Source organism: Peromyscus leucopus, chromosome 8a, assembly GCF_004664715.2.
Source record: "Peromyscus leucopus breed LL Stock chromosome 8a, UCI_PerLeu_2.1, whole genome shotgun sequence".
Classification (NCBI taxonomy): Eukaryota; Metazoa; Chordata; class Mammalia; order Rodentia; family Cricetidae; genus Peromyscus; species Peromyscus leucopus.
Window position 1 is genome coordinate 3,507,393 of NC_051085.1, and position 21,637 is coordinate 3,529,029.

General features: G+C 40.4%; 1 protein-coding gene across 5 annotated transcripts in view; it reads left to right on the plus strand.

Annotated features, from left to right (window-relative positions):
- The first annotated feature begins 2,296 nt into the window (after nucleotides 1-2,296).
- Lin28b (lin-28 homolog B) overlaps nucleotides 2,297-21,637 on the plus strand; it is a 118,501-nt gene continuing 99,160 nt past the window's right edge. For 2 of the 5 annotated variants that reach the window (XM_028861756.2, XM_037200285.1), the window contains exons 1-2: nucleotides 13,476-13,859; nucleotides 20,932-21,113. In XM_028861756.2, coding sequence (XP_028717589.1) covers nucleotides 13,826-13,859; nucleotides 20,932-21,113 — 216 coding nt within the window. In that variant the 5' untranslated portion in view covers nucleotides 13,476-13,825. Of the gene's footprint in view, nucleotides 2,658-13,475; nucleotides 13,860-18,908; nucleotides 20,103-20,931; nucleotides 21,114-21,637 lie in introns of those variants that run through there. The other 3 variants (XM_028861757.2, XM_037200286.1, XM_028861755.2) reach the window with 2 other exon arrangements.

Sequence of the window (21,637 nt, forward strand, 5' to 3'; positions counted from 1 at the left end):
TCTCTCTCTCTATATATATATATAATTTATAGACACCATACATAAATAAAGATTACTATAATGCTAAATCAGCATGTCACATTTCATACGGTAATACATAATAGCTTTGTTTTCCACTTTTAGTAATTAATGTCTGCATCCTTTCCTCTAAATTATATTTAAGGTCCTACTGCAAGGTAGGTAGCATTATAGCAGACCATCTGCAATTATTGATACAGTGATTTTAAGTATCTAAAAGAATCCTTTCAGGCAGGTGAGATGGCTCTGAGGATGATGGCCAATTCTCATCACCAGAGTTGGATTTCTGGTACTCACATGGTATAAGGACCGCCTGCCTGTGTCCTCTGACCCCCACATGTGGGAATACACACACACACACACACACACACACACACACACACACACACACACACACGGTTAAGAAAAAAGAATCCTCTGTACTGCTCAGTATATTCTGAATGAAATACTTTGTATTTGCCAATGACAAAGTATCTTGAACGTAAATCGCATTCCCCACCGACTCAGTGGAGAAGCGGGCAGTCATCTTGGGTATGAGTTCAAAGGAGCCAGTTGGCTAATTCTTGGGGAGTCACAATGGGACTTTGATTCTGGTCAGCTTTCTGATTTACCTCACCCCCTTTAAGGCAGAAGCCCTTTCCTAGAAGGCAGCGCTGCGGATAGCTGAACTGGGTTCTGAATCCCAGTGCAGAAATTCGGAGAACGTGGTCCTCTTGACCTAGCGGTGGTTGGATGATTTGCCGTTTAAGTGAGATTGTGCAGCTCGTTGGCCTCCTCTGGCCATTTTCAAAATTCTACAATTTATGCTTGCGTTTATACCCTGTACTTTTAGTTCTGAACAAACCTGGTTTTATTTCTTGAAACATTTAATCGCTTTTTTTTTTAAAAAAAAAAAATCAATTCCCACCAACAAACAGTCCATTCACAAGGCTGAAGAGCTGTTTTTTGCAGCCGGCTGACCATCACAGCGAGAAAACGGGACGACATAACGAAATTACCAGAAACTAACGTGGGAAGCTACACCGGGACCACACACACACACACACACACACACACACACACACACACACACCACACGCACACACCACACACACACACACACACACGCACACAGCCTCATTTCTGGCCTCGGACGTTACGGCTTTTCCCGGGACCATCAGTAAGTCTACCGATTTGGGGGTCGAACACACATTTTATCGGGCACGGCGGACGCCAGGTCCCCGCGGCTCGCGGGAGCCACGCGCGCGTTCTCCGGGCGGCCCAGCATCCCTCGCCGCCGCCGCCGCCGCCCCAGCGGCTCGCCGATCGCCAGCCCCGCGGGCTCCGTCGTTCCGGCCCCGAGTGAGCGCCGGGGGGCTGCGGGGCGAGCGCCGGGGCCGCGGCCGCCGCCGCGCGCGTGCTCCGTGCCAGCCGCGGGGCGCGCGACCGACGCCGGGACCTGGGGAGGCGGGGCCGCGGCCCGTGCGCGCCCACAGGCAGGCCTCGGGGGCGCGCCCCGGAGGGCGGGCGGGCGGGGAGGCGCGCGCCCGCGGCCCGGGAATGAATGGAAGGTTCAATCTCGCGCGCTCGGCGCGGGCAGCCAATGACGCGGCTCGGGGAGCGGCGGCGGCGGGCAGGTGTGTGTGTGCGAGCCTCCGCGGGACGCAGGGCTCGGCTCCGGCCGCCCGGGGCCCACGCCGCCCGGCACACACACACATCCCGCCCCTGTCCCCCGGGGGTGAGGCGGACCCCGCGCGCCCTGCGGCTCGCCATGTGCGGGCCCTCGCGGCCGGGCTCCCTCAGGAAGTGACAGGCTCCGGGGCGGCGCGACCATGAGGCCGCGGAGGTGAGCGGCCGGCCGCGCGGGCGCGGGCGCGGGGCGCGGGCGCGGGGGTGCGCGCGGGCGCGGGTCTGGCACGTGAGCGGCGTCGAGCGCAGCCCCCGGGCGCGGACGCGCGAGCGCGGGGAGGGCGGCGCGGCAGGGCGCGGCGGCCGGGACGGGGGCCCGCGACGAGTGGCGGCGCGGGAGGGAGGGAGCCCCGCAGCCCTCCGCAGCCCTCCGCCGCCGCCCGCCCGCCTGCCCGCGAGTTGGGCGAGCGAGCGAGCGAGCGGACGGGCGGGCGGCCCATGTACTTCCGGGTTCACACCTCCGAGGCCCCGCTCGGCGCGCGGGTGGGCGCGGTGAGCCAGCGCAGCCGCCCAGGCTCGCCGTCCGCGGCTCGGGCGGGCTCGGAGCGGGCGGCGCGCGGGGCTCACGGCTCGCTGGCCCGCGCGGCGGTGCGGGCGCCGGGCATGCGGGCTGCCCGCCAGGGGGCGACCGCCCCTGCCCCTGGCGCTCGCCGCGCCCCCCGGCCGCTTTGTGCTGGCGGCGTCGGGGAAGCCGGCCGCGCCGCACGGTCCTGGGTGGCATCAGTTCGTGCCTTAGGTTTCCGGATTTGGAGCGAGCCGAGGCAAACAGATGTCGGCGGTGTTGCAGGAAGGATGATAGGACGCGGGAAGAAATGCAGCAGCGTGCACGGGCTGCGGGCTCTGTACCAGGATTTGTAGTCCGAAAACTTTTTTTTTTTTTTTTTTAAATTGAGCGTTGACAAATACTGAGCATTTCCGAGTAACAGCTTGCAATATGTATTTAGTTCCCTTATTGCGCAAATATCTTAAATGTAAGTAATAGTAAGTCCGCCATTTTGGATTGTTTCATGTAACGGGGTGAAATCTTAGGTGCCAGCGTTTCTTTGAGTTCCTTTTCTGTGATTTTTCATATGTAGGTTTTTAAGGTTGTCGTGCAGTATTACTGTTCACAGACATAATTTCTCCTGTAAAGATTTTTATGCTGAGAATTGTAAACGCAAGAGACGAATACATCGTGATCCTCTTTTATTGTAGGTCTTATTTCTTGGTCAAAAATACTGTGGGAGTGAAGGAGACAGTATTACAACGATATAAAACATTTTACAGTATTGCTGGAAAACAAAGTTATTTTTTTTTCCCACTGATCAGAGAGTTGTCTTTTATTTTCTTATGCGTGCAGATTAACATTTAGTTGAACAATAGTGGAAAACAGCCTTTTAAAACAAAAATTTAAAGCCCACCAGTAAATTATAAAATATCACGACTTTATCACATCTTTCAAAGAAACCTTTTAGAATTAAAATTGAGTTATTGGAAATGTGTGTCACTTTTTGTAAATTTATGAGATGACATCTTCCTATTGTGCATTTGAGTAAATTTCATAGTGGACCTGAATTAGTCTAAGTTAACAAAAGAATATGATGTAACAATCAGTTCTCCATTTAAATTAGTAATATGATCCGTGTTCATCTTGAGGACAGTTATCAAAGAAATATTTATTTTTATTAAATATTAAATTGGCTTATCTTTATGTGTGGGAACTACTGGTCTAATGTGCCTGGTTTCTGAAAGACCTTTAGGAATTAACACGGTCTTTTTTTCTAGCACAAGAGGAAGGGGAAGATTCCCATGAGTAAGGAGTTTTAGACCTTCCAAATTTGCAAGTAGGATCAGCTGATTGTGTTTTGATGATAAAATAGCTTAAGTGTTTAAGGAATTAAATATATTTAGTGCACATTGCTGATACGAACGATCTGTTTATATATACTTTGCAATAAATTTGAAACCACATGATATGGTGATTATATTACTACTTACCCTTTTCAAATAATAGAGGAGTATATTTTTATATATATTCTGTGACCAAATTTCTTTGAGAAAGAATGAAAATTTGTTGAGAAATTAAACAAGAGTTCAGTTCACAAAAAGTTTACTTGGCTGGGGTCTTTGTAAATGAAGCAGATTGAGATTTGAAACACTTACGCTTAGCTTTCAGAATGACTCATTTCAAAGGGTGTTGCACGTGTAAGTTCCCAAGCCCACCAAACTTTGAGTAAATATAGTGGGTAGAAAGTTTTATTTTTGTGTTGATCCTAATGAAAGAAGAGGTAGGTGTGTCTTATCCGTTTGAAACCTTAATAATGATTAGTATCTGATCTTGTCATTGTAACACTTTGCTATAATACTTTACAATTCCTAGAGGAGAAAATGTGCTCCCAAATAAAAGATATGTACATGGCATTCCTTAGGTACAGGGACTGGTGTCTTTAAAATAATTGAAGTGATATTCCATTTTCCCAAGCTCTGATCAGGAGATGATTTATAAACATCTTAATTTATAGTTGATTATGATAACATAAAAATAAAAATATGGAGATGGTCAACTTAGAAGTAATTAAAGCTACTGATCATGAAAGGAACATTAAAATATTTCATTAGGCAAAGGCTTATTTTGTCTATTTAAAATTTCTTTTTTGTTTTAAAATTGCCAAGTGGTTAAAGATGTTTTATTCAAATGCTTTAGAACCAGTCCTGACTTTCTTGCCCTTCAAAAGTAATGTATTTATAAACAATCATTGTTTTTGATGAATTCCAAGGTAAGCAAGAATGTCTAGCTTGCCCAGCAGAACAATGGGAATCATTTATATCCAGATACTTCAAATTGATTTGTTCATACATATCTGGAAATATGATTTATAGGATTACATTGGCTTAAGAACTTACCATGTACATGCTTAATGGTATGCTGAATTCTCTGGCAGGATGGCTCCACCAAGTCGCTGACCACAGTGCTGAATCAGGACAGCCATGTTGTCCCTATTCAGTCTAACTGAAAACTGTACACAGAAACTGTATGGAGATTTAAGTAGAACTTAGTCTGTATGCCTCTTATGTGTAATGTCATTTAATTAATTTTCACCCAGTTGTATTGTACTCATCCAGAAGATGTGATAAAGAAATGTTATCCCCAAAGTATATTAATTTACTGTTCAGCATTGATTTTGAGTAATATGCATGAACTCAATAGGATCAAAGCTGGAGGTTTTCTCACTCTTTAAAAGCTGCTGCTTCCTGGGACAGAAATAAGCCAGTGAATTAGCTAAAAAATGGTGATTTTTAGTTGATGGAAGTGCAAGATTATATAAGAATTTTTATTTACAAGTTTTGATTGAGGTTTACATTTTAGCACCATCAAAATCAGTATCAAAGTGTGTAGTTACCAAACACCAAATTATAAACTACACATTAAATAAATTCTACTTAAAAGTAGTAATATGGGCAGTTTCCAAAAGAATAGAAATTTTGAAATAGTCTTAAATTAGCACTTTGAAGAAATTAATTTTCTGTTGTTTGACAAGCATCAGGGTCTGAGAGCTTACAGTGATTGATGCATTGTGTGACAGAGGAAACGATGTAAACAGTCAGGGAATGGACTGTAGAAAGCATCTGAAGAGGAGTATGTTCGTGAACACACTGACTGTTTTAGCAAGAGAAGTACTATTTTAAGTATAGAACTTTGACATTAGTTTCTAAAAATAGCATCTATTGATATGCAGGATCACCAAATTAAGGGCCAGAGGTGACAAACCAGGACAAAGGGCATGGAGCTCTTTTTAAGCAATTCAATTTCTAGTTTTTTTTTTCCATGTTTGAACAAAAGCTTACTTATATAGAAAGAAGATCTAGTGTTGAATGACTAGTTCCAGTGATGGAAGAATGTGGCTCAAATTGTTCAGATATTTCTTTTTTTTTTTTTTTTTTTTCCCGTTTTTCGAGACAGGGTTTCTCTGTGTAGCTTTGCACCTCTCCTGGAACTCACTTGGTAGCCCAGGCTGGCCTTGAACTCACAGAGATCCGCCTGGCTCTGCCTCCCAAGTGCTGGGATTAAAGGCATGCGCCACCACCGCCCGGCTGTTCAGATATTTCAAATCTGTGTTTATGTTGTTGTTTTTGTTGTTGTTTGTTTTGTTTTGTTTTTACATATTAATGAATGCCAGAGCTGCAATGCTACTTTTTTGTTTTTCAGATAATCCCTTTATGCAACATTTCAATTACAATATTTTAGACTACATGTGAGGGTTAAAAATATTTTTTGAGTAGATTTAAAAGTTTAGAAAAGAAATCTATAAATGAAAAAAATAGTCCTAGTTTCACCCTCTTAACTAAAATGCTATTGATTTTTATATAACATGACATTATTACATTAGGTCATTTTCAGTCTCATAATCGCAAGCATTGTTTTTGTTATATTAGAATGTTTTTAAAGATGTGTATTCAAACTCTTTGGAATGTGCTAAAAGTTCTGGTATTTGTTTAATTCTGTCTCTGGCAATATAAACATTTAAGCATTAACAATGTGTATTAAAACTAAAAATATGCCAAATAAAATGTTGTTAACATTGTAATTAAGTATAACCTTTTGGTTTTACTTGGAATCACTCTTTTACTCCATAAGAAGCTATTTTAAAGTAATGCTGGAGCCCTCAAAAATCTTGTGGTTAGCTTTATAAAGATGGAAATGTAGCTAGAGTTTTCCTGCCCATAGTCAGGACAAATCTCTCTCACCTGCCATTCCCACAGCCGCTCAGACCCAACCAAGTAAACACAAAGACTTATATTGCTTACAAACTGTATGGCCGTACCAGGCTTCTTGCTAACTGTTCTTATAGCTTAAATTAATCCTTTTCTATAAATCTATACCTTGCCACATGGCTTGTGGCTTACTGGCGTCTTCACATATTGCTTGTCATGGTGGCGGCTGGCAGTGTCTCTGACTCAGCCTTCCACTTCCCAGAATTCTTCTCCTCCTTGTCCCGCCTATACTTTCTCCTGCCTGACTACTGGCCAATCAGTATTTTATTTACTAACCAATCAGAGCAACACATTTGCCATACAGAACATCCCACAGCATGGAAAGTTTGCCACTGTTTGATTTTTCTCTTTGATCTACAACAAATTTTGCCAATTTTTTCTACTCTTCAGTGTGACTGAATTTAGTTTTATGCAACTATTATTTCACCTGTTAGAAAGTCAACATTTGCATTAGAAAAGCCATTATGCTATATCTTATTTGTATTGTAACTCAACTGTATTGTTTAAAGAGTTGTGTTTAGCAGTTAACATTTGTTCCATGATCTTTACCTTCACATAGTCCTAACAGTATGCTGGTTGACTGAAGTTTTTATTTTCTAGAATTAATTATTTATTTACAGCATATGAAGAGTTGGTAGACATGAAGCCAGTAAAATTTCAGATTGCAAATTGACTAAAAAGTTAAATTAATCTTTCTGATTCAGCAATATTATGAATATTGCCCTCTTATAATGTATTGTAAGTTAACTCAGATACTTTGTACATAAATAATAATAATAATAATAATAATAATAATAAAAATAATAAAATTGTTATTATTATTTTGGTTTTTCGAGACAGGGTTTCTCTGTGCTGTTTTGGTGCCTGTCCTGGATCTCGCTCTGTAGACCAGGCTGGCCTTGATCTCACAGAGATCCACCTGGCTCTTCCTCCCAAGTGCTGGGATTAAAGGCATGTGATACTGCCGCCTGGCGATAATTAATTTTTGACTGATTTTTTTTTTTCCAATGGGGGGGGTTTGAGACAGGGTTTCTCTTTGTAACAGCTCTGGCTGTCCTGGAACTCCCTTTGTAGACCAGGTTGGCCTCGAACTCACTGAGATCCACCTGCCTCTGCCTCCTAAGTGCTAGGATTAAAGGCATGAGCCACTATGCCTGGCTTCTCTGTTCTTAATTTTCAATGTTTTATAACATTCTCATCTTAAAATTTCAGTAACCTAAGATTTTTTTTTAAACTGCAAAACTGCATGTATTTGTGTTTCATTTTTACAGTTATTTAGTCTTTACTTTTGTATGATTGAGATACAACATAAATAATTTGTCCAGTTATTACTAAAATTATAGTAGGATATTTAGTTGAGTTACAAGGTAATTTATTCTGATTTTAGGTAAAATTTGAATTTAGTCAGCTAACTAAATTTGTAACAAATGATTACAATATGATTTTATCAAACATTTTTTAGAGCATAGTTTAAGATAAAATTCATCATTGTACATCTAATATTTTGCTTATATGTGTATGTTATATTTTAAGTTATTGTTAGTGTAAGTAAGTATTGTGCTTTATTTAGGGAGATAGATCTGTGAGTTCCAGGCCAGCCTGGTCTACAGAGCTAGTTCCAGGCCAGCCTGGTCTACAGAGCTAGTTCCAGGCCAGCCAGGCCAGGGCTGTTACACAGGGGAACCCTGTCTCAAAAAACCAAAAAAGAAAAAAAAGAATACATTGTACATTGTTGTCTGTTTTGCTTTCCAGAAATGTATTTGATATAGTAAATTGAAGATGTATTGTAAATAGACTAATTTTTGCTGTAAGCTGTAGGTTGAATATTTACTAAGTCATTATCTTTATATCAGTTTAGTCAGTACCGATAATTAAAAGTATCTAATAGCTCTAAAAAGATTGGGGAATTGTGGAATAATCCTTCTATGGTGAATATTATTCTTTTTTTTTTCTTTTTTTTTCCGAGACAGGGTTTCTCTATGTAGCTTTGCGCCTTTCCTGGAACTCGCTTTGGAGACCAGGCTGGCCTCGAACTCACAGAGATCCGCCTGCCTCTGCCTCCCGAGTGCTGGGATTAAAGGCGTGCGCCACCACCACCCAGCGGTGAATATTATTCTTGATCGCTAAATTGCTTTTTGCTGACATAAAGCTAGCTTCCCTTTTATTGATATTAGAAATAAAAGTTAATAAACAAAATTCAGAATAATATGTTATATACTAGTATTTTTTAAATTCATTACTCAGTTTTGTAAGCTTAACAGTTTGTCAATGTTTGAATGAATGACTTAATTCAAAGTAAGAATCATTTTCCTATGCAGTTAATTACCATAGTGGATTTTAACATATAAATATTTTTCTTACTTTAATGAAAAACAAAGTTTAGGAATATTTGTAATACATAGTGACTGTAAGTAAGGTAGTTACTTACAAGTGATGTGTGTTTGTGCATATATGTGTGTATGTCTGTCTATATTTGTGTGTATATCATGCTGTGGATTGAACTCAGGAGTTCATACATGCTAGGCAAAGTCTACCATTTAAGCTACATTCTCAGGCCCTATATATTTAAAACAAACTAAAATTGAAATTATATATGTACTTTATAGGTTCAATACTCAATAATCAACGTACTTTCTTATGAAAAGATTTTTCCTGTCATAAAAGCCTGGAGAATTCCTTCTTTTCTTTTTTTTTTTTTTTTTCCAGTTTTTTGAGACAGGGTTTCTTTGGGTAGCTGTGGCTGTTCTGGAACTAGCTCTGTAGACCATGCTGGCCTCTAACTCATAGAAATCTAATTGCCTCTGTCTCCTGAGAGCTGTAATTAAAAGCATGGGGCCACTGCCACCTGGCCACAGGAATTTTTTTTAAAAAATACGTTTCAAAGCTGGGTAGTGGTGGGATATGCCTTTAATTCCATCATTTGGAAGGCAAGGCAAGCAGATCTCAATGAGTTTGAGGTTAGGCTAGTCTACAGAGTAAGTTCCAGGCCAGCTAGCCAAGCCATGGCTACAGAGAAACTCTGTCTCAAAAAACCAAAAAAAGAAAAAAAGAAAAAGAAAAGAAAAGAAAAAATAAATGCAGGATAATCATAATGATCTAAATATACTACAATCTCTGCTGCCATAGAGCCCAGTGAAGTTGGGAGAAAGAACATCTTTTCACAAGGCTATTCCAGTAAATTACAGACCATTATTACATGGTAGAAGCATTGTACTCGGTAAAAAGTATAAAGAGCTGCAAGTGGAGATCTAAATGATGAACAGAGTGTAGTCCAGTGAAACAGCAGAGAAGTAAATTCCAAGATTTTGGTTTTAATTTAATTTTAATAAAAATGAGTGTTACATGAAGTATTTTAGGAAACCAGAATAATAAATAAAAATGCCCATATATAAAATATAAGTAGCTATTTTTTTAGTACTACTAATATATGTATACATTTAAATACTTACTTTCTTTTGAAAACGAATTTTATTTATTTATTTTTGATTTTTCAAGACATGTTGTTGCCCTGGCTTTCCTGGAACTTGCTCTGTACACCAGGCTGGCCTTCAACTCAGAGATCCACCTGCCTCTGCCTCCCAATTGCTGGGATTAAAGGCATGTGTCACTACCACCCTGCTGGAAATAAATATATAGGCATATAACATTTGCCTATCTAATTCCAACAGTAGTCATTCAGTAAATAGTGTATGGATTGATTATAATCCATTTTTAAACTTAATTCTATTTACTAACTTTTGTTTTCTAATGTGCATTAGTATTTTGCCATAGGAAGTTTTGGGTCCCCTGAAACTCGAGTTACAGACAGTTGTGAGCTGCCATATGGGTGCTGGGAGTTGAACCCCGGATCCTCTGGAAGAGCAGCCAGTGCTGTTGACTGCTGAGCTGTCTCTCCAGCCCCGTTTACTAACTTTTAATTTGGAAAAATGGTATGACATATTTGTAATCCCAGCAGACTTGGCTGAGTCAAGAGGACAGCAAGTTCGGAGCTAGCCTGAACTACAGAGTGATATCCTGTCTTCAAAAACCAAAGAAAGAAAGGAAAATAGAAAAATTGAAGACATATAAACCTGTGAGCATGCAGGTTCATGCAGTGCCTTGTTCAAGGTCCTGGTTCTAGTACAGCAGATAAACGACTCAAGAATTAGTCAAATATATGAATTTTGTAATAATTCCATTTTATTTTTCTGTTGAAAAGAATGCTAATGTAAGAACCTAATAATCCAAAATATCTTATATGAGTTTGTATAATTGAAAATTATTATGAAATTCAATTGATAAGTGAAATATCTGAGTATTATTCAAGTTGCTTGCCCCCCCCCTCGGATACTTTGAACTCTGGATCTTCCCTTTATAATGAATAATTTTTGAGCCAGGCAGTGGTGGCACACATCTTTAATTCCAGCACTCACAAGGCAGTGGCAGGCAGATTTCTGTGAGTTCAAGACCAGCCTGGTCTACAGAGCAAGTTCCAGGATGGCCAGGGCTACACAGAGAAACCTAATCTTAGGGAAAAAAAGAAAGGAAGGAAGGAAGGAAGGAAGGAAGGAAGGAAGGAAGGAAGGAAGGAAGGAAGGAAGGAAGGAAGGAAAGAAAGGGAAGAAAAAGGATAGAGGGAGGGAGGGAAAATTTGTTTTTGACACAGTCTCAGTATAGAACCTGAAAGAAAGGAAGGAAGGAAGGAAGGAAGGAAGGAAGGAAGGAAGGAAGGAAGGAAGGAAAGGAAGAAAGGAAAGAAAAAGGATAGAGGGAGGGAGGGAAAATTTGTTTTTGACAGTGTCAGTATAGAACCTTGACTGGCCTGGAGCTGGCTGTGTAGACCAGGCTGGCCTTGGATTTACAGAGATCTCCTTGCCTCTGCATTCTAAGTGCTGAGATTAAGGCATTGGGCACAATACGTGGTGCTCTGGTGCTCTCTCTCTCTGTCTCTGTCTCTCTTCAGCTCTCTCTCTCTCATTCATGCCTGGCAGTTCATAACTGCCTGTAACTCTAGCTTTAGGAGCCTGACACCATCTTCTGCCACTTTGGGATCCTGCATGCAAATGTGCATACCTACATGCAGACACATACATAAAAAGAAAAATATGGTCTTGTTCGTGCTCAAAATCGAAATCGAGGTCCTCCCAGGTCAGCATCCTGAGTGCCTGGCTAGTGTTACAACTCCTGAATTAAAGAACAGTATCTAGCCAGTTCTGTGATAATGATTTTGACTTTATTAAACCTGACATTTATAATTTCTCCAAATTATTTGAAAGTTAAAAAAAAATTAACCTCATTCATTATATTTGCACATTGTTAAAATATACTGATTTGAATTTTTTTTTTATGAGTGTAAACAGATAGAGGGACTAAGTATAGGCTGTGGTTGTTAAAAGTGTAAGCCAAGGTTTTACCGAGACACATATAACTCAGCTGAGCAAAACAAACACTTGAGATATACCTAAAGTAAAAGAGAGCTTATTGGAATAATATTTACTGAAGTTTGCTAAAGTTATAGCTTGTCATTATCTTGTTTATTTTTGTTGTAAACACAGGATAACTGAAGGAGTTAATGTACGGAAGTTCATGTGCTTTTTGTTTGTGTTCTTTTATTGTTTTCAAATGTTATTTGGCTTGTTCTTTAAAAAAAAAAAACACCAAAAAACAAAGACTACACACACACAAATGAATGAATGAATGAATGAATAAAAAAAACCCCAGAATCAACACAGTGGAACTCACTACCTGGGAAAGCCTTCTTACCTTTTGAGAAAACATTAGATTGCAGCTAAATTATTTGCACCTAATAATGTGTGTGTGTGTGTGTGTGTGTGTGTGTGTGTGTGTGTGTGTGTGTGAATATATAGCAGATACAGAGTCTAAAACATAGGTAAGGAAAGTCAAACATTGAATGTGTTAGGTGACTAGATGCATGTTCAAACCAATCTGTTGTTCAGACTTTAGTAACTAAATGCCAACTCAGTGGCCAACAGGATTTTCTCTTCTGAGTGCTATTACTTGTGTGGCCTGTTCATTATAAATTTCATTGTGTTGTAGCATATGTTAACAACTATGCTAGAAACATCAACACTTAGATTTTTATTTCCATCTATCCATTCGTCCGTCTGTGTATGTATCTGTCCATTGGTTTCTCAAGGCAGGGTTACTCTGTGTAGCTCTGGCTGTCCTAGAAATTGTTCTACAGACCAGGCTGGCCTCGAACTCAGATCTGCCTGCCTCTGCATCTGGAGTACTGTGATTAAAGGTGTGTGCCACCACACCTGACTTAATACTTAGATTTTTAAAATGAAAAATTTTGGGTTAGTATGTATTTGATGTCTTTAAATATAGTTAATTATTAATTAAAATATATTGCTATTCAAGTAATTTTATCTTTAAAATATTTGTAAGCTGGGTGTGTTGGCACCCAATACTCCAGAGGCAGACAGATCTCTGAGTACAAGCGCCGCCTAGTCTCCAAGGGCCACCTAGTCTCCAAGGGCAGCCTAGTCTCCAAGGGCAGCCTAGTCTTCAAGGGCAGCCTAGTCTACAAGGGCAGCCTAGTCTACAAGGGCAGCCTAGTCTACAAGGGCAGCCTAGTCTACAAGTGCAAAGACAGCTGAGGCTATAGAGACCTTGTTGCACCCCCCCACACACACACAAGTATTTGAAGCTAGGCACAGTGGGTCATGCCTATAATCCCAGAATTTGCCCGTAATCCCAGGATTTGAGAGACTGAGGTAAAAATATTGCTTTGTGTTTAAGGCTATCCTGGGCTACATAGTTGGGACCCTATCTCAAAAAATTAGAAAAAACAGTGTTTGAGTGTAACAGCCAATCTAGTAGTCAGTGGTGTAGGGTTATAATTAGTTTCTGGAACATGATTAATTTCTTATGATTATCTTCTAAAATATATCTAAATAGATAGTCAAATTTATCAAGAAACATGGTATTGTAGCTTAGGTGGATTTTTAACTGAATAATTGTGAGTGCTTACACCTTTAATCCCAGCACCTGGGAGGCAGAGGCAGGCGGATCTCTCCGAGTTTGATGTCAGCCTGGTCTACAAAGAGAATGTCAGGATGGCCAGGGAAACCCTGTCTCAGAAAACCAAAACCAAACAGACAAACAATGTAAAGCTACATTAATTAAATTGTGGTCATTACAACTGAATGCTCTTGTTTTTTGTTTTTAAGCCAGTGTCCCTTGATAGACGTTTACAGATAAGGTTATGGCAAGTGGTTATCTAACTCAGCAGGGGATTTGTAAAGACCAGGTTGTGGGTGAGCTCACAAAGTTAAAATACCATCATTATTCTTTTCTAATGAGTCTTTAAGTTGCAGACGCAGAATAGGCGGCTACTGTAGTACTGACTTGAGCTCTCTGATTTTAGGTACTTCAGAAGACGATGAGGTCATTCAACCAGGTTTCATCAGCCCCAGGTTAGTTTGTTTTTAAATTAAATGTTTTATTTAACCCAATGCCTTGAACGATCAGTAGAGGAACATGAGAGGGCTTGACCAACCCTAACAATTTTTCCACTTGGGCAAAATTGGCATCTACCTGTATACTCTATCCAGAATATTCCATCTTTCAAACTGTTCTTCTTACCCCAGCTGTGTGGGTGGCACGTTCTGTTTACTCTACCTTCTGTTTGACAGTGTTTGGTTTGGGTTTTTTTTTTTTCTCCATAACTTGAGCAAGATAGATAACATACTTAAAGACTTATGGAGACAAATCCATTGCTTATTCTTTTCTGTAATTCCCAATAGGTGCTAACAAATATCTATTGAATTGAAGTTCAGCAGTGGCAGTGTTTTCAAATAATTCATTGTATGTAAAGTGGACTTTCTGAGGAAGTTTCATTTCATTAATCCAGGGAGCTTCATTTATTTTGCTCTTTAAGTATAACTACCAAAATCTGCTTATTATCCTATTGTAAAATGGAATTGGTTGAAGTTAAACCCAGACTAAAGATATGGAATTTTATTTTCTTATATTATGTTTTTTTTTTCAGTAATACTCTTTTTTTGATAATAGTATGGTACTCTGGCATTTTCCCTAATGAATTAAAAGCCTGTCTTGCTTTTCTTGTCTTGTTTTTGAGGAAGGGTCTTACTATGTGGCCCTGCCTGGCCTGAAACTTGCCTAGTAGACGAGGCTGACCTGGAGCGCACAGAAATGTCCTTGTCTCTGCTCTGAGTGCTGGGGTGAAATGTGTGTGCTGTCCACCTGGCTCTGACTAAGTCCTAGATTAGTGTATCTTTGAAGGCACTCCATTAGAGCTGTGATACACAAAATTCATAATGATTCATAATAAAATGATCTTGTTATTAAGTTTACTAATAAGGATTGTATAACCAGAGAAAGAAAAGATCAGATATTTAATGGAGAAGCCATAGTCAATGCTGCCTTTTGGCAAACACTACTTTTGTGGAATAAAACTTAACATGTTGATGATGCTCTAAGTGAGTTTCATGAAAAAGAACACTATTAAAATTTGCTACAAAATGTTAATGTATCATTTCCTTTCTTCTTACTATTGATTGTGGAGTTTTTCTGTAGGTAAACTGGCATTTTTCTGTTTGGAAAAACTGTTCACACCAGTGTGTTAAATGACTGCAATAAAGTTTCTTGTCTGTTTCCTCTTGATGAAAAGGGAGTTGGAGAAGCAGGGAGGTTGTTCTGGGAGCTGGGCTTTAAACAGACAAGCGTGGCTGTCAGCGGGCCGACTTCCCGCTGCTGCCAGGGAAACTGAAGCCACGCTATGTCGTGAGTGACCAGCGCTGCCAGCTCGGAGGGACTGGGCGGTGTTTCTCCAGAATTTGCTGCCCACCGCCCTTCCTCTATCTTTTCCTCCTCCCTTTCTCTAGCTTCCTGTGTCTGCTGTGCTAGGTGGACTCTTCAGAGGAAGTATTGAAATAATCCTAAGAGGTAGACCATACTCTTTTCAGCTGATTATTTGTTTTTGTGAGATGAGATTTTAAATAATTAACCTGTAAATGATTTTAGGGGAGGGAGAAGGCATATGTGTTCATTGTTTTTCATCTTATGGACTCAGACATCTCTATTTACTGTAAAATGGTCTTTGAATTCTGAAGCATACATGTACAAGTAAAACGTGGAAAATAGTGCCTATCAGTTTTCAAATTAAAGGTCTTTTGTGCTATTCTGAATAATTATGGAGAGCTTTTTTATTACTAGAGGATTGTTCACAAAGTTACCATTTTAACTAACATATTTTAGGCAAGTGTTGAATGTAGCTTAGAAAATGCAACGAAAGCAATACTCAATTTTTATTTCTTTTTATGGAAAGAGAAAAATGTTACTATAATGGAATTTTGCTAGTTTTTCAAAATAACATTTTATAAAATATGGCTTTAAAATAATGCCCTGTTTATGAATTTTATTGTTCTAAATTTTGTTTTACAGCAAAAGTACCTGACAAAAACCTTTACAAATACCTTGTTTTTGAAATATAAAAGTAATTTGAACAAAAAAATCTTAAGATTTATGGTAAGGAGTTCCTCTGTTTCTACAATAGTCCCCTAGCACTATAGTTCAAAGGACATTTAAGAAAAATTTTAAGAGATTTTTTGACAACTGTGAGTAACTCTAAAAAGAAAAATTGCATTTTTGTTTTCCAGTTTAAAAAAAAAATAAAGAAAAGAAAAAACTGAATGAGACCGGAATTTTGCTTTTGGAAACAAAAACAAACACCCTCGGGTTCTGGGGTGCCTCTGCTGACTCGCTCAGTCGGGCTGGCTTCCTCTGCCTCCCTGTTTAAATCCACTCCCAGCACTTCGCAGAAATGCAGGCAGTGGGTGGAATCGGATCGATTTTCCGAGACGGGCAGGTCGATAGCCTTTGCCCAAGCTGCCCGGGAAAGATCACGCGGAACAGATGGGTTCCCCAAATCCACAGGCCTGGAGTCCCTCCCGCCCTCCGCCTTCCAAATGAGAAAGGCGCTGCGGATGTGTTCGCTGCTTGCCAGCTCCCAACTGCAAGCTTCGCAGTTTGCTCCTTTTAAGCGTGGCCGGTGGGGGCAGGGCGGGGGCAGTCACTTTCTGAGTTTCTCTGGAGTCTCCGCTGGACCTTGCTTAGATTTACAATGTTCTGGCACCTCATAGATAAAGAGGTCAAATTATAAACGATACATGCGTAAATTAAGTAAAAAGTCTAGTTTGGGGCTAATGTTTGTCCTAGTGGTGAAGATAAGGATTCTGTTTGTTTTGAGGAGCACAGTGACAGATGTGTAAAAGTGCCTTCGTAAGACAGCAGCAGCTTTCTTTGGAATGCCTGGATTTCTCGAGGGGAGTTGGTGGAGTAAGGCATACAGAGTGAAGGGGCAGAGAATGAAAGGTGGTGAGCAGGTCGCTGGAAGAAGGAAGGGCTGGTCCTGGAGTCGGGCTTGGGAACCCTGGGGGCAGGAGCCGCACAGAAAGGTGCTAGCTGCCGAGCTAGAGAACAAGACAGAGTCTCAGCTGTGCCACAGCCCCTCACAGTTTTCAAAACAACCAAAGCACTGTTCATGCTTTAATAGAAGTCATACAGGGACTAACAGTGAGCAAGGATGGAGGTCCTTGCATTGTGGTGTTGGGGAGTGGTTCAGATGAGAAAATGTGTACCACCTTTAAAAGTTGGAAACCCCAAGTGTGATAACCGAAGGACACATGATAGATTGCTTTTCATCTCCTCCCTCCTGTGTTGAGTTGAGGAGCCAGTGTAGGACTTGAGCTAATTTTAAAGACATTTTGGAAGAGCTATGATAAATCAAGCTGTGAAACATTTGGCTTTTGAAGGTTTAAAACATGCATTTATTCAAACGCAGGTCTTTCTGGCACTAAAAACAAGTAGGAAATGAGAAAAAAATTAAAACCAGAAGACTTGAGAAGGTGACAAATTGAAAAGCATTGTAGGAGACTCATAAGAACCATTTTATGTGAAAGAAGCATTCTGAGCCTTAAGAGCTTATGGTCAGTTTATAAAAAGGCTCAAAAGATTTGGGGAAGGGGCAGGCAAGAATAATCTACTTAAAAGACAGTGCCGTAGTCCTGAGTTGATGAGATTGTGTGTCTCCTCCTTTTCTCCCCCTTCCCAGCTTCCTTCCTGCTTTCTAGCCTTCTCTTCCCTCTCTTTCCCCCTCTTATCCCCACCCCCAAGGTGTGTAAATGGTTGTGCCTTAAAATTCTTTGTGAATGAATTTTAGAGATTTTCTCAGGGTTCCCAGTTGGAAAAGCCTTCTACATAACTTGAAAGGCTGATGTCCCTCTCAGGAAATGAATGGATTGATAACCTCTGACACCAGTGACCAGTCTGGTGAACCCTACCTTAATGCTTTGAATACTGGAGGCCCCTAATCAGGCACAACTGTGAATCCCATAACTGTACTATCCAATGTAGTTCAGCAGTGGTGTTCCTACTTTATACATACTATCAATATATCTGAAATCTGTCAAATTTAAGAAGGCAAGGACTCATAATCCACTTATTGTTGTTTGATTCTTAATAGTAAACCCTTACAAATAAAACAAACTTGTAGATAAAATGTAATTTACCATAAACAACCCAAAATTTACAAGCCTGTTAATTTTATGATACTTTTGCACTATCCCAATTTACATGAATACATATTCAGGTTATTTGATAGTAGATTTTTTAAAGTAATTCCTTAAATTACAAAAAAAATACATTCAGAATTATATATTGTAACAACGTTGGTAGTAATCCATTTTTGTTATTAAAATAGAGTTTAATAAATGCTTTAGCAAACAACCTCTTCAGAATGTGGGACTTTTTATACTCGGAAAATCGTTTGGATTTTTAGTTTTTTTTCTCTCCACCAGCTGGCACATTGTTATCTTTCTCAAAATAAATAAAAGCTTGCCTCCTTCCTGAGAACAATAAAAGAAAGAAACAGATGAAAAAAAAAATCTTTCCAAATTGATCAGTTTTGATTGACACCATTTATCACTAACAGCTGAAAATAATTTCTTTATGCACTGATTATTTTCAGATCTGAGCCAATTAGTTTAAATTTGTTTTTAGTTTTTCAGTATGAGAAGGGTTTTTAATAGGTGTACGTGGATTTTTCATAATCCCAACATTTTAGTTTGTGTGAAGCACTGTTAGAATGTGGGCTTACTTGGAGAGATGGGGTGAGGGGGTGCCGGCATGGTGGGGGAGGGTCAGCTGGTGGCTTTGAAGAAGGGAAGTGGTATCTACAGTTTTTCTGTAAACTGCTTGTTTAAGAAAGTGGGGGATGGGGCAGCCAAAGACTGGTGGAAGCCTTATAATGTTTCAAAACGGTAACATTGCCTATTTTAAAGAAAGGAGGCATTTCTAGTTAATATATAGTATGTCATATTTTAAAATATTCAATAAGGTGGTTAATATTGTTATAAACACGATAAATCCAGTGTGAAAAGCAAAAAGTGTTTTGATGCGGGGGTGGGGGGTGGGAGTGGGGGTGGTGCAACAAGAAGGGACGGAGGAGCCCACCTCGTTATAGTTTCGTTTATTTGACCGTTCTGCTTGCTGGCAGTGACTTGTAAGATGTCAGGGTCCAGTTCATCTTACCCCGATTTACCTTTCCCCATGTGCCTTCTCCCCGCGCCAGCAATGCAGGCTATTTCGTGTACGGCAGCCTCCCGCATTCTCCTCACCTCCCCACGCCTCTCCCCTCCCCCTCCGCCCCGAGTCTCCTGCTCTTGGGGAACAATCACCACTGATTGAGGTTCACTCGACGTTAGGCTGGAAAACTGGGCTGTTATTTAGGAAGTCATCAATCACATCTCCTCCCCCGGAAAGAGATGGCAGAGAAACCTGTGAAGTACAATTTCTTACTATACCTCTCAAAAATATTCTGAAACGAGCAGCATTATTTGTTAGGAAATTTGTAGCGATTTTTTTCCCAGTAGGATTTTATTTTAAATTTGAGAGAATTTCAGATTGGAATTAGGAGTGCTTTTGCCTTTTGGTAGGTTTATGTTACCAATATCTGAAGTTAATGGTTAATTAAATTTAAATTTGGGCTTAGGAATTACATATTTCCTTCCACGAATTAAATATTAAATTAACGTCCCTTAGGTGGTTTGGTGCTATGGAATAGCAGATTGCCTGTGGGGTGTGTGTGTGTGGGGAATCATAACGTCAGTTGCTTTATTTAAATGGCTCCCCCTATGAGATTAGAGGCTTGTGTGTGGAGCACGCGTGTGCACAAATACGGACTGTCGCTTTTCCAAACCAGCAATTCACAAGGACCCTTCCTTGTGTTTAAACAGTACAAAATTAGCATTCTGGTTAATCATAAAGAAGCGTCCCAAATCGCCTTTAAGATAACATGTTTGAGTTTTCCGTGTTCATTCATAAATTATTTTGATGTCAGCACAGATGAAATGGCGATTGGTTATCTCTTCCTCTTGCCAGCCCCTTAAGGATCCGAGGTGAAATTAGTAGCAAGAAAGCATGTAATTGACAAAGTCACGTGTGCTCAGGGGGCCAGAAACTGGAGAGAGAAGAGAAAAAAAATCAAAAGAAGGAAAGCACATTAGACCATGCGAACTAAATTTGTGATCGCACAAAATCAAGATGTTAGACGGATGCTGAAGATCACTCCGGTCCAAAGGGAAAGTTTTCATCTCTCGAGTTTGAAGCTGAGGGCCGGTGGGGCAACATGGCCGAAGGTTAATTTTCTTTTCTATTGTTTTACTCTGATTTCTTTCTTCTTTTCTCCCCAGCTTCTCCCCACTACCCAGTTTCTCACCTCTTCTCGCCTGTCCCCCTTTACCCTAATAACTGGGCATTACTTCCCCACCCCCTCATAGTGCCATGGGGCTTCGGCAAAAACCTATTGTTACAGATCTCCAAAATGTTTTGTACCGCCCACACCGATTCACAACTTGAAAAGCTTTCAGGGGGCTATTGTTTGAATTGTGTGCGTGCGATTACGCGTAGTTTCAGTTAGTGAGACCAAGAAAACTTTTATACACCTGCCCCCTCCCCCATTCTACCCCAACTTTAATTGGAAGTTAGGGGGAGGGGAATGAATGCACATTGCAAATAACCCGGGATTCCCGTCCGCCGCATGTGCATTAACCAGCAGCCAGCCCTCCTCAGCGTTTCTCTTTTCTCTTCCTGCTTGCTAGAAAAGCCAATCTCGCTGGAAAATTACTCTGTGCAGATTGGAATAGTATTAGGTCAGCAGTATGTGAGTGAAGTGTCACAGGATGTAACTGTAGAATGTTACGGAGGAGCAACGGAGATACATGAAAAAGTGTGCGGATGTGCAGAAACGTGGAAGCTGGTGTGAGCGATGCAGCGCCCGCCGTGGCTTCCTCTCCCTGGTTTTGCTTTTAACCCTTTTCGTTTTAGATATTTTTTAAAGAAGGAAAACATTTACCAACTTTTTGTTTTCTAGCTTCTCTTCTTCTCACAAGCAAAAAAAAATTTTTTTTCCGTTAAGCACAATGTAGAAATGCAGGCTAACCGACTTTTTGTCCTATTCCATGTCAGGCGGGGCAAGCAAAGGTGAAGAGCCAGAAAAGCTGCCTGAGCTGGCCGAGGAGGAATCCCAGGTTCTGCACGGAACTGGCCACTGTAAGTGGTTCAATGTGCGCATGGGATTCGGATTCATCTCCATGATAAACCGAGAGGGAAACCCCTTGGATATCCCAGTGGATGTATTTGTACACCAAGTAAGCCAGACTTCTTAATCCCCTCTTTGCCTGGTTCCATGTGTGGGAGTTGGTCTGTAATAATGTTAATAGACATAAAAAATGCACTAAGTATATTGAAAAATGAAAATATTAGTTAAAATTGGGCGATTGTCCAGATTTTAGGGCATGTGTACGAATTCCTTCTAGGATATGTTTTCTAAATAGGAAGTAGAGTCAGATATTTCCCTGATTGGGCTTGGGTTGATGTTATTTAATAAACCTTCCCTTCACTGGACAATGAAATCTAGCATCCAGTATTATTGACTTCATATTGCCTGTGCCTAATGAATGAATGGGAAATGCAAGAAGAGGCACCCGTGGATCCTTGAAAGTTTTTAAAAAGCCAATTTGCTCGTCGTAGGAAAGTGCAGGTACTCTGTGTAGATAGCTCTAACGACAAGTACCACCCTTGATTTTGAACATCCGTCATCACTTGCAGGTTTATGTCAAAATAATTGGGTTTTATAGTAAAATGAAATAGAAAATCGATAATGAAGAGTGGA